Source organism: Mastomys coucha, unplaced genomic scaffold (genome assembly GCF_008632895.1).
Source record: "Mastomys coucha isolate ucsf_1 unplaced genomic scaffold, UCSF_Mcou_1 pScaffold13, whole genome shotgun sequence".
NCBI classification, from domain to species: Eukaryota; Metazoa; Chordata; class Mammalia; order Rodentia; family Muridae; genus Mastomys; species Mastomys coucha.
The window spans coordinates 39,559,637-39,573,679 of record NW_022196895.1 but is presented as its reverse complement, the minus strand read 5'-3'; the positions used below and the strand labels follow the sequence as shown (position 1 = coordinate 39,573,679).

The 14,043-nt window shown below is 39.0% G+C and overlaps 1 protein-coding gene across 5 annotated transcripts in view; it reads left to right on the top strand.

Annotated features, from left to right (window-relative positions):
• Jakmip2 (janus kinase and microtubule interacting protein 2) overlaps positions 1–12,168 on the top strand; it is a 157,529-nt gene extending 145,361 nt beyond the window's left edge. For all 5 annotated transcript variants that reach the window (XM_031365597.1, XM_031365594.1, XM_031365599.1 and 2 more), the window contains 3 exons: positions 341–406; positions 3,446–3,516; positions 8,383–12,168. In XM_031365597.1, the coding sequence (XP_031221457.1) occupies positions 341–406; positions 3,446–3,496 (117 nt within the window). In that variant the 3' untranslated portion in view covers positions 3,497–3,516; positions 8,383–12,168. The remainder of the gene's footprint in view (positions 1–340; positions 407–3,445; positions 3,517–8,382) is intronic.
• Positions 12,169–14,043: the final 1,875 nt, after the last annotated feature.

Sequence of the window (14,043 nt, the reverse complement as noted above, 5' to 3'; positions counted from 1 at the left end):
AAAAAAAAAAAAAAAAAAAAAGAGTCTCCAGCTCCCATCAGCCACACAGGCTGATAACCAAGCCTGTAGCATGTGTTCCTTGGGAAGTCTCGTAAGATCTAAACCCAAGCAGTCAGAAAGTACTCTCTTCGAAAGTATTATCCGTGACATTAATTTCCCACGACAAGTCTGGATCAGCTTTGGAACACGCAGAAACCCTGTAGATGAGGTAAAGTATGTCTGTGCTATTTCCATTCACTGGGACCTAATACAAATGTTTTCATAGAGAGTGGTGTGTGTTGTTGGCTGGACAATTTTTCTCTACACTTTAACATCTAGTTTTTTCCTCCATTTTATTCAGAGAATCCGTGATCTAGAAGATAAAACAGACATCCAAAAGCGGCAGATAAAGGACCTAGAAGAAAAGGTATCCATATCAATTCATATCAATAACTCTGTTTAATTGTCCCGTGGTGCTGATCTTGCCTCTGTACTTTCCCTTTCTTCTTGGTTACTGTGTCTGTAACAGGCAGCCATAGGTACCCAGAGAGCAGTGCCCATAGTTAGTCGAACACCAGGATTTGGGGCAAGGTTGTCCCATCAACCAACTTGGTATTTTTGCTATGTGTGATTTTGATTCCCTTCTCAACCTTCCTCATCTTAATTTCTAATTCTTTTTAGAGCTTACTCTAATTCGCTTTTTCTTTCAAAGATATTTTAGTACCTTAAAAGAAAAGCATCTCCCATTATTTATAAGAATCCCTTTCATCCCTGGGCTGCAGCAATTAGTTCAGAAACCTGGACTGATCGCAATAAGTGTGCCTGCCATTTTTCTTAGTAGTTAGAAAGAGAAATTTCTTCCAAGAGAGTCTATGCTTGGGTAAAATAAATAATGATGCTCTAAACTGGGCACTTGGGAAAGATTGTATGTTGACGGAAGAGAAACGGCTCTGTCTTGCACAAAGACCTGCCTTGCCTGACAGGCCAGGAGCACTGTTCTGAGAACGCAGAAAGAGCGGAGAGGGTCTTTCCCAGGTTCCTGCCTCCCTGACTGGAAGCAACTACCCAAACCCCCGTAACTGAAATAGGTTGCTTGGCAGCTGCTTCCATGGGATTCGAGAAAACAACAGCAAACAGTCTGCCGTTCCTGAGACTGTGTGTTCCTCCCCAAATGCATGAATAGTAGTTCATATACGTGCGGTCAGAGAGGTCATGGGGTCTGGAAGCCGTGTCACCTCCAAGGGGAGAGTTACTCCAGAAGCAGAGTAATTCTGTTAGGGTTGCCACTTCATCTCCTATCTAAATAGATCCTGTGGAAATGTGGGGAGGTGAGGAATTAAGACGATATCAGCTTAACTTAATGAGTCGGAATTTCATGAGAATGTTGCACGGTCATTTTGTTCTATACTATTTATAGACCTGAACTTCCTAGACATGATAATGAAGGCATGCAGCAATCGATGCTGAATATTGTCTTAAGGTAGTGAACTGAGCTACTTGAATAACAAGCCAGGGGATGCTTGAGAAGGGGAAGAATGGGAGATGAGGTTCACACTGGGTATTCCGCTCCCTTGGCCTCACTCCCTCTTGCCCTCCAGCCTAGACTAAAACAGCTGGAAGTCCTTTGTGTCAGCACACTCCTCCTTTTTCCCCCTTGGAATAATTGAAAGCCTATGCAGATGGCACACAGTGTCCCTCGCAGGAGAAGGTGGCTCCTTTCCATGTATACAGTTGGTGAGAATCAGAAGTTGTCAATGCACCAAGCAAAGCATCCTCAACTGCACACTCACAGCAGTTCACCGACCCAGCATACTTCTCTGTTGTTATTTCCATTGCTTCACATAATTATTCCACGAGGGAGACACACAGCAGATGTTATGGCCCCTTTTATGTATGTAATAAAGCAGTGCATCACAGGAAGGAAACATCTTGCCCAAGATTGTATAAGCAGTCTATCAAGATGGGAGGCCAGTGTGGCCAACTCTAGGTCCTGCTGCACTGCAGGAACTAAGAATGTTGTACAGACCGAGACATCTCTTCATGCTCAGCTTAACCTTCTCCTTGAAGGAACCGTGGGAAGCATCGCATCCACTCCCATTCTCTAGTCTTCCTGTTATGTGTGTATTTTCAAGGAATACTTTTTAAAAGCCAGGCTTGAGCCTTTAATCTCAGCACTCATGGGGAAGAGGCAGGAAGATCTCTATGAGATCAAGGCCAGCCTAGTCTACAAAGTGAGTTCCAGGTCAACCAGAGCAGTTACATAAATAATCCCTGTCCTAATAAACCAAAACCAAACCAAAATAAAAACCATAAAGAAAATACCTTTTAAACAGACAAAATTTCATTTACTGAACAAGTCATCAACTTATAAATATAAAATATTAACATATTTATAAATAGATAATAATATAAGTAAATAGAAAAATAAGTAAAAAATCATCAACTTATAGCTTTCAGCATATTATCTTTTTAACTTAGTTACAATAATGTTGCGAAACCATTATAAGAGGTGGCAATGACAGAATTATGCAAATAGCCATTCAGGACCCTATTCTAACATGCTATAGTCATAGGACATTCCTAGCGTGGCTTAATGGACAAGAGGGCTACCAAGAGAATCCACATTTGAAAACACACCTGGCCTGTGACATTTCATAAGTTTATTCATTCAATTTTATGTTCTGTAAGTAAGGACGTGGGTAAAGAGATCAAATTAGACTATTTATAAGTCATATATGAAGAGTTCTATCTCAAAATGAGGGCACCTGGAATATCACTCTTTCATTATCTATTAATAATTAATTTATTTAATCATTAAAAATCATTAAATAAATGATTATTCTATATCATTGATATAAAAGTACCTTCCATATCAGTAGGAGGAACATGCATTCAAAGTTGCACAGGATATCCCAATTTATACTTTTGATTCCTGTTTAATTCCTAATAGTGTCCGATCTTCTCAGGTGTGTTCTACTCATGATGACCATCACACAGCTCCTTAATATTCTTCCTACTGGTCTTGGTCTTAAAATCTGTCACAATAATAACCTTAATAAGTTTATTAAGTGCTTATTAAGAATAGATCTCTGGTTAAATGTTTGAAGTACCCTCCCATCCCTGAAAAAGAGAAAACAGTGTACACAATAAAATGCGACTCAGCATATCTTGGCTCTGGCTCTCCATGTATCCAAGAATGTATGAAGTTAGAGTACTAATTACCACTCTGTGCTTACTTTTTATCATCTATAAAATTTGGAGTCGAGTGCCGAGAGCAATTGCCTGTGAGACTCCCTTGTCATTAACTCTAAAATTGTGTGTATCCGCGTTAGAGACATGGGTCTGGCAGCAGGTGAATGATTGTGTGGTGTTTTGAAATGAGGTAATGTGGAAAAGCAGTTTTAGTGTTACTTGGATGGCTGAGGCAAGTTCAGATTTACATAATCTCCTTCTTTTTCTTCTGCAGTTTCTGTTTCTATTCTTGTTCTTCTCTCTTGCCTTCATTCTATGGCCTTGATGTCAAGGTGCCTCTTAAAGGTAAGATTCCATTTATCCCAATGATGTGGCTCTAGGCCATGATTGATAAGGACTATGTTACATGTTGTTATTGCAGCATGTTTTTTTCCCCAAAACTAAGCGTTTTGATCATAAAATGGGAAATGGGTACAGTCCAAGTTGGCTATTTTTAAAACTTAAAGTCATATGGTGTAAAAAGGATATATTCACTTTAACCATATTACCTTGAGAAGTTGCAGTGTCTATGAATCTTAGTGTTCTCACTGTGGCTGTCCATCACATTGAAGGTGTTGTGTCTCTATCCACCAACTGAAAAAATATTACCGTCTCTTTCGAAATTCTTCAGCTTGAAAATGCTGATTCTAAGACTCAGATAAACTAGACATTACTACTATTGCAACTCTGTCTCAATCTTTCCACATCAGAAGTCAGGAAAGCAGGATTTTTAGTGAACGCGGATCTTGTTTTGAAACAAGATACTTTACAACACATCAATTCAGTGGAGTGCAAATAAAGTTTTATGATGGCCACTGCCAAGCCCCTGTCTGGTGAGCACATGCATGAGCAATTCTAGCTCCTGGTTCTCACTGCTGAAAATATCATACAGAAGCCTTATCATGTGCTTCCTGAGTGAGACCAATTGAACTGATAGAGTTGATGGAAGGTGGGAATGAAAAAGAACAGAGATTGGTCTGCACTTCACACAGCAAGGCAGATGGTTCTAGTGCCCAGTCAACAATAGAAACAGCAAATCTCAAAACTACTGTTTGCAAAGGGGGTTCCCCTGCCATTCTAAATATACCCTCTATGGACCACTTTTGACTATGATTATCTCATGAAGTTACATTTTCCAGAATTCCTTTCTAGGTTTCATATTAGTCGTTAGGTTTTTTTTTTTTCCCTAACAAGCAGAAAAAAAAAAAAATAGAAGAAACACACTTTCCCTCCCCATGAATGTTAACTTCATTGCCTCCATGCAAAACAAACAACTAGGCTTTAACATGACCTGACATTAGGAGAGTCAAAGAAAAAGGCTCAGAAAGTTTGTGCCCTTTGATTATCAACCCTCTGGCTTTATTCCTTCTTCCAAAAGATTTTTCCTTATAGTATGAAAACTATTCATTTTCCGGCAATAATTTTGCCATATGCTGAGAAGCCTAAACCTCGTAAAGAGAGGGAGAACCGCGAGAACCGCATGTAAAGGAAGAAGGCTGTAGTAAGGCGGTAATGAGTCCACATCTTCCGCAAACAGTTCCTGCTCAAAATAAGCAGAGTAGATACAATAACTAAAGAGCCAATGCTACATAGTAACTTAGAAAAGACAAACAGAAGGAAGGGGCTTCCAATATCACTAGCACTCACACTGTCACGTCCTGGGAGTTAGTCTGAGCAGCAAGTACTTTCAATCCTCATCAACCACTCTACAGGTAAGTATCACTTTTATTCCTGTTTTATGATCAGAAAAGTGGCATCGGGTGCCTGTCTGCTAACACACAGCTATACTTGGCAGAGTAGGGTCTGCACTCACATGCTTTACTCCACAGGCACTTTTAACCAGCAAAAGCAGGGCATCTCTACTTTATCCTGAAGGACCCGTACATTCATTCCCACAGGCACAGCATCTTCTACCGTCTTGAGCGGCATGCAGCCTTTGGCTCGTGAAATCACGCTGTGTCATCTCTACAGTTTTTGTAAAGTTTTTGGAAGTTTCTTAGGAATGTTCAGGACTGGATGTGTGCTTCAAAAAGGCACACAACTGACAATTAATCATTCTCTCTAAAACAAAAGACTAATGTGAAAATAGAATAGCAAATGAATGGGATAATAAACCTGGTCAGTATAAAATGTATATAGAAAGAGTGAGAGTGGATTTTAGTTACATTCTGTAATTCGGAGAATTACAGAAGTTATAGTGTGAATTCTGTCACTGAACGTAAGTGTAGCAGCAGACAATATATTTAATCTACATGAGTTTTTAAGTATTTTCCTTCAGCTTGCTGATGTGTTGAGAGAGGTAATGTTGCACATGAAAAGTACTTACCAAATTGCCACCAAAATAATTAAATAATTTGCAATTCTTAGCTATTACTACTTTTAGAGTTTGTTTTTACAATTGCTGGCTCTCTTATACAGATAATGAAAGCATAACTTTCAGTATTTCCAAGTAGTTCATAGGCTAAATCCAATCAGAAAGTTACTTCTTTTCAAAACATAATCCTATCTGAATTAATTTATGGAAATATAACACTATTAAAAGCTGAATGATGTCATCTGTGCCTGCAGAGCATCTATATAAAGGTAGAAAGGAGGGGGGATGTGATGAGATTGTTCAGAGATACTAAACACACACTAAAGATGACTTTGTATATATTGAATCAAAAGTTATTCTGTTCATAAACTTAAACTTTCATATAAAGGTATGTACTATTTAAAACAAAGTGATTGATATTCATACGTGTTTTCTTTGAGCAGTACTGTAAGTGATCCCTGATAGTTTTTAAAAATGTATCATTAGGTCCCTAGGTTTCCAAATGGAGTGACAGGTTAAACGGTTGTGCCTGTAGGATACACAGTCTTTGGCAGATGCTAGCTGCTGGAAGAGAGGCAGTTTGCTTTGAGGGTGTGGCCCAGGGTAGGTCAACCATGCTCCACTGGATAGCCACTATCCAAGAGCAGAACAAACTAGGCTCAGTGAATCGAGAACAAAAGTTGTTAAGGTAGGAATACGGGTTGAGGGATGAAAATGAATAATGTCAAAAGACATGAGTTGAAATTCCTTAAGAATCAATAAAAATATTGTTTAGTAATGCTAAAGTCCCAAATCAGACATGACATGCTCTTGATTCAGAGCCTAGTAGCATGTGGGGTTTTAAAATGGTAGCTGCAGCTAGTGTGTTTCATGAAGGAAGGAGTGCTCAGCACTTGTACGCACCTGCTCAGAGGAATCCCTGTGACCCTCATTGTGATTCCATTTTAATGCAGCTGGCCTCACAATAGCGATAACAATTTCCTTTAAAGATACTCTTTAATTTGTAGAACTGTAAAAGCCTAGGAAGTTACTTATAAACTAACTGGTTTGAAAACTAACATGTGTTAACTACATCTGCAAGTGGTAGCTGGCTAACTGTGATAGGCTACTATATGGTAGTACTAGTCTCAGCCTATCTGAGAACCAACCTTCTCCAGAGTTCTTCTTGTGCTGGCTCCCATCAGTGGCGCTACAGCCTGCAGCCTCCTGCTGAGATTATCTTTTGTTGAAGTGTAAGCAGAGATAATGACCCTTCTGCCCTCATTTCAACTCTGTCATCCTACTACAATTCTCTCCTCTAAAAAATAAGGGAAGAGAAAGAATTATGTATACAGAAAGCAAGTCTCCTCCTGTGTACACATCACCAATCTCTTTATGCCTCTTGGAAATACCACCTCCCCCCAGTGTATTCTCTCTTATTTGTCTATTTAGTTATTCATTCATGTGTGTACATTCCTTCCACTTTCATGAGGCAAAGTCTCTCTCTCTCTCTCTCTCTCTCTCTCTCTCTCTCTCTCTCTCTCTCTCTCTCTCTCTCTCTCTCTCTCTCCTTCTGCTGCTGCTGTTAAATGTACTCCAGACTAGATGATCTGCAAGATTCCAGATAATTCTGTCTCCATCTCCCATATCATAATAGAAGTGCTGGGGTTGCATATAGGAGCCACAACATTCAGCTTTTTTTATGGGTTAATGGGATCCTAACTCAGCTCATCAGGTTTATGCAGCAAGTACTTTTACCCACTCACTTTTACCCACCCACCCACTTGTCTTCTGTGCTCTTCCTCTCCCATCGTAATCCCCCCCATTCATTATACATCTTCCCCAGTGTCTACTCTCTGACTATCCATCTCCATCCTTATCTAACCTAGACATTAGAACAAATGTTCCCACAAAAGCGCATTACAAATATGTCTAACTTGTACTTAGAGCAGGATTTTTTTCTGCTTCATATGCCTCTATGTGATGATATGAAAACATGATTGAGATATATATTTTTTCTATTAATTTAGATCTTGGCTGACATTTCTCAGGATAGCCTAGTCTTCCCATAGAAACGATATCCTCATTTTTTTATTTAGATAAAAACTTGTTGAATAACTTGATACTACACCATACAAGGGGAGGTTTCTCTCAGTCCTTGTCATTAAGTAAAGCACAGCAGCCTGTCCTCTTGTGACTTCTCTGGCTTTCACTGGAAGACAGAGCATTATAAAGGAGAGCTATATTCAAGTGGAAATACAGACAGCAGCACTTAATTAGGAAAAGCCCCATGGCCACGGCTCAGTTTCAGAGGCATTTCAGTCAACCAGGAAGCAGTCCTGCAGAATCCTCAGGCAGTTCTAGGGTGAAGAAGCGTGCCAGCGGCTATAACTATAGAAGAGAAAGTTCTCTTCTAGACATAAAAGTAGGTCATAAAAAGTTGTAGGTGAAGTAGCCTTTAAAACAATATCTGGCAGTAATGATAATAGCTCACATATTAGGGCACTCTCTGTGAAAGCTGTTGATTTCTTTATATGTATTTTATTTCAATAAACCTTGGAGTAAATAATTATTCTACCTCTCTTAAAGTAACTAAGCCTCAAGATATTATATGACTTCCAAAAATCATTCAGCTCAAAACACATAGACAAGAATTAAAATGTTCTTATCTTTTTTTTTTTTTTTAAAGTTTATTTCGGGTTTGGTTTGGTTCTGATGCCAGACACTAAGCAAAACCTTCCTTTTTTTTCTCTCTTTTTTTTTTCCTGATTAGCTGTTTTTCTGATTAGCTGTTAATACACAAATTTTTTTTGCTTTTTTTTTCTGATTAGCTGTTAATACACATGATAGCTGATAAATTCTTTTCCTCTATCTTATAGAAAAATCAAGAACTTGGATCATATCCCCAGAAGGCAAATGCTTTTAAACCTTCAAAGATGGCAAAATTGTTTACACCGATGTAAGGGAAATCACAAGCTAAGAATTACCCTATAGCCAAGACTATGTGCTTTAAAGCCATTATTCAAGGTTTCTTACTTGACAGTTTATAATGACCCTGTTGAAAAAAAATCTACACTATATGCTGCATTTAATGAAACGTGTGTATGTCAAACCAGAAGAAGAGAACTATAAACATATATTGTGTGAAGAAAAATTTCAGCAGTGGAACCAGCTTCGGCAGATCAAGAGAAGATGTGTCTTGGGCATGGAACCAAAGTTACAATGAAACATTCAAACTCCTGCTGTGCAGGGGAGGGTCATTTTAATGTAACACCACACCCCATGAAAACACTATTCCTGAAAATAAACATCATTTTAAAAAAAAACAAAACAAAAGTGAAAAAAAAAAAAAGAAAAAAGCAACCCAAGGGTGGGTGGGTAATGAAGCACGAGGAATAATACCTATGAGGAACTATTTACAATAAAATGTTTCGTTTGAAAAGTCTGGTTTCTTACTACAGGGATTTGCTTTTCTGTCTTTATGATTGTTTTAAACTCAGGAACAGAGACATCTCTGATGAGGAGGGAAGAAAAATGCTCTCCATTTTGTTTCTCCAAAAGGTGGAGTTGAGAATGAGAAGTAGATCCCAGTTACCCTACAAGCAACTGAGCCAAGGGACTCTGGGGAGTATAATTTGGAGTGGAATTGAAAAATCTATGCTTCGTCGCCTCATATCACACACCTGCATTTCTCCACCATGGATGGATTGGTCTCATCTCTATTGAAAGTGGTGAAGATGACACTCAGAAGTCACAAACTCCCCAACTTAGCTCTGTCTAAAATATCAAGATCTATAGGGAACTAGGTCCAGAGAGCAGCTCGGCATCCTCCAGATACAAGTTAAAATTGCCTGCAGATGAATATGCTATCCAACTTGTGTGAAAACCTCACAGAAGTGATGATAAACTGACGACCAACAGTGGGGTTTGCCAGAGAGCTGTGGAAATTGAGTATCCCGTGATACCCAGAGCAACCTGAACTCTTGTCACTTAGAACAATATCGTTATTTTCTGAGATAGTTGTCTTCAACAAGATGGCTCTACTTTTTTATAGACAATACTGACAAGGTGGTTCTCTACCACAGGCAGATAGATAACTGATCCTTTTCCTAAGTCACATATTACTGAGTCTTAGATTCAGCAATGACAGTAAATATATGGTCCTGAAAAGCTGATTTTACACCTCCTTGACTGTAGATAACAAGGCAACCTCAATTTTTCAAATATTCAATGTTTTCTTTCTGGGGTTAGAATTCTCATGCATAGAGAATGTGTGTAGGGAGCCAAAAACTCTTTCTATGAAATGCTACACAAATAGTTCCGTATGTGAATTGAGTATATTCTCCTTCAGTTTTAACACTGGCATTTTCAAAGCCAGAGCAACTGAAGAATCTTCAAGACAAAACAGAATCCTGGGGTCCCACATTTTTGTCCCTGAATTGAATGCTGACCCAACTGTTTGGCCCAGTCACTGAACCTCTGTGTGCCTCAGTTTCCTCATCTGCAAAATGGGGGTTAAATGTTTTGATTTTTTTTCATAAGGTTTTGTTTGCAATTCTGGAACAAGAGGTGCTTAAGGTAGCACAAAGTGCTTTGTAACTGTTATAAATGCTGTATTATTTGACTTCCCTGAATAATGAAATAGTTCCTGAGTTTGATTCCAACAGCATAGCATTACTGAAGCTTCCCCATCAAGCTACCTAGGACATTATTAGCAATAAATTGTGAGATTCAAAAACCACGATGTTAAATCATCTATAGGAAATAGATTGACTCATACTATTGAGAAAGATGGAGAGTATGTCATTTTGCTAAGCACCTCCCGTGCTCTCTTGATTGCATAACATGCCATTAATCAAAACCCCGCCATCATCCCAGGAGAGTCAACCATGTCACCATGGATTGGCAAGAACGGAAAGCAACGAAGAAAGCCGTTTATTTTGTTTTCAAGGAATGTCAGATGATGTGCCCTAATGCAAACATTTAAAAAGTCAGAACTATCTTAATGGATTCTTTGTGCAACTAAGGTAAGTCCCAGATCCCAGTGATTAGCAGGTTCATTGTGTAGTTGATGTGAAACAGGGTACTTCTACTATGGCTGCCTCAGCTAACTCAGTCCTGTGTGGAAGTACACAAATGGCTTGTTAATCTCTTTAATTATACTTCATCTACTATTATGGGGCCCACTTGAGAAAATGCATACTTCATCTGCTCCATACATCCCTCCCTTCTCTCCTTTGCTTTCCCTATCAAAAACCTGGTGGGTAAATTTTCCTATCAGAGAAATACATCTAAATTATTATGAATGTTAGTACTATGCCATGTGCTTCCCTGCTGTTAGTTGAATTGCATAAAACCCGTACTGAACTTTCTGAGAGCCGCAGCTGCTTGAGTGATCATCTCTGAAACTCAAGATTGGGGGTGGAGGAGGCTTGCTTTCTGTTTACTATCCAGAATATCAAGGAAGTTGCTCTTGACCATAAGCTAAATGGTGACATCTTTATCAGGTTCTCACCATAGTCCTCAGAATGAATGCTCTAATATTTAGAATATGGAAGTTTAAATATTCTTGATGGATTCCATGGCTACGATGACAGCAGTGTTGAGAAAAATTGAAGCTGTGTGTTTTGCTTATCCATGGATCCCTGAAAATGGATCCTATCTAAATGAGTGCTTTCTTGCATACGATGTTCAGAATAGCCAAAAGAATGTACCATTAGTAATGGAGAGTCCTACTGTGACATTCTTTTCCTCATTTTCAAAGGGGAAAAAACAAGATAACTACTCTGTTCTTATAATTTCAGTATCTGTACTTTCCAGACACACTTGGCTAGAGATTTGGGGGGAATTAGCACAAGAACAGTACATTTAACTACTTTTTTCTTAACCAAGTATTCATCTCTTTGAATCCAACTGAAGAAGTTTGAGAGAAATGGAAGCTCCGGTTTAGCATTGTCAGGACAATGAGATTTCCATAAAGGAAATGCACAGGCTCTATGTAACGACCATTCTTCAGAACAAGGTCGGCAGCATCTCCATCTTGTTTTAAATGCCATCTAACTTTGATTTCAGTTGAAGAATTAGACTAGCACTGTCAGATCCTGCTTGACTTAGGTCATGCCAACTAAATTGCTACGAAAAGTAAGGTTTTAGCAATGAAAGGACACACTTTATTTCACTTTTTTTCTTCAGTTTAGCAGTAAGTTCTTACAAAAGTATATCATTCTTCCCAGCATATGAGGTGTGAGTCATCACTGGGGTCAGGAAGGGTCTTCCCAGCATATGAGGTGTGAGTCCTCACTCGGGTCAGAGAGGGTCTTTACTTGCCACAGGAGAAATAAAATTTGCCAAATCATTTGTGCTGTGGTATTTCATTTCAAACTGTCTGTTTTGTTTTGTTTTCTACTTGAAATAAATCTTGCCCATTTTTTCTTCTGCCTATTTATTGTTAACTTTTTCTATAAACACTCTATAAAATCTCTATGTTCAAAACTTAAATGGAATTGATAAGTTCCTCCTTTTATAATGCTTATCATTTTAACTTGTCTGGGTTTTCATGGAAACTATAAAAAGAGCATCTGTTGGTTATGTGTTAATATTCAAATAACTAGACCACCTCTGTGATGTTACATCAAAATAGATGACCAGTGTACTCAATATTAAAACATATAGCTGTGTTCTTTTTATTTGTCGAAGAGTGGAATAGAATACACACACACACACACACACACACACACACTCACTCACACACAGAGACACAAATACACAGACACACACTCTTTCATTCACACACACACACACATACACACACACACATACACACACACACACACACACACACACACACACACACACACACACACACCAGTGTGTGTACCAGATTAACATTTGTAGGATTCAGTTATGTTGATTGGCAGCTACATTGGTTTTGTGACACTTCCATTGCCCTCTCTCTTTCCACCCTTCCCTCCTACCTTTCATTTTCTTTTTTATACTGGTGCTACAGGTTGAAGCCAGGTGCCTGGGCATTCCAGACAGCACAGGTGCCTGAGGGTTCTACACAGCACAGGTGCCTGAGGGTTCCAGAAAGCACAGGTGCCTGGGCATTCCAGACAGCATAGATACCTGAGGGTTCTACACAGCACACAGCTGTATCTCCCTAGACCCCTGCCCTGGTAATTTAACAGATTCTATGGATTAAATTTGGTCTACTCTATGGAAAAATACATAAATATATCTTTTGAAGTATTGATAATGCAAGTAGATCTTAAAAGACTGTCTATGGCATGAACTAATGCTTCTAGGATGGATGAAAGCCCCTTTCATGTTTGGATGGCAAAAAGGACATAAGGCAAAGATTTTCTTATTCCCAGCTACTTTATACTTTTCATAAAGAATATGCCTAGGAACTAGATTCCAGACATATCTACAGCAGGACGACTTTCCATGATGGAAGAATGGGGTTGGTCCTCAGGATGCCACTTCAGAACCGAGCAAGGCAGGGTCTCATTGCATCCCTGATTTTATTAGTTGAGTTCCTCCTAAATAAATCTTTTACTACTGGGAGAACCTGAGTTGAGTTCTTAATTTGAATTTTACAAGATGTACGTAATGGGGCAGTATGGGAAAAATGGATTGAAATTTTTTACATTCACTCTAATGTGACAAACCCATAGTTGACTCAGTGAAGCTTTCTGGTTTTAGTTTGATATTTGTTTTTGTATGGAAATCTTTGTTATATACAGTCTTACAGGGTGGCAGTGCTGCAGACAGACAAGGTTGAGTCCTCTTTGCCTACAGGAAGACTCCATAAACTCACTAAAGAGTGAATGATCCAATTTCCCAATCAGAAACAGATTTGGAACCTGATAGAAACTGCAGTCACTTAAGTTTGACAGACACCTCACAAAATGTGCCTATTTCCCCTATTAACTAAGCCGTCTTTCCTGAGTAAGGCAGATCAAAATCCAAACACTTATAAATACAAGATGTACATAGTCACACATATGTATTCTGTACATACTATGGTGGTGCAGGCATTAACAGCTATGCACTTCAGACCTCAACAGGAGACCTGGAGAAGATGCTTTTCTGATGTTGCTAGGCAACTCGATTTTGGTTAGCATATAGTGTCTACACTCATCCCTCCGTGGCTGTGCCTCTGCTCAGCTGACCCACCTTCCACAATTACTGCTATTTCCCATTGCCTGTGAATTTTCCATGACCCTATCCCCTAAGGCAGAAATTTTTGTTCCTAGAATATCAACTAAGCACTCACCACAATTTGCAGTATTAATATCAGTCAAAGGTCCTATGTTTTTATCAATTAAAATTGCATTTCCAGAATCTGTTGTGCATGATCTAACCTATAGTGTCTAATTCTGTGGGGACTTAAGTTTAGAGGGAATATGTTTGAGTCCACAATTCCTTGTGTGTCTACTTAGTGTAGCCGGGGGGGAGGCTGGTTTCCAAAGCATTCCCACAATCGCCTGCATTAGCTCGGGTCCTTCCTGTCTCAGCATGACTTGTAGGCTACTTCA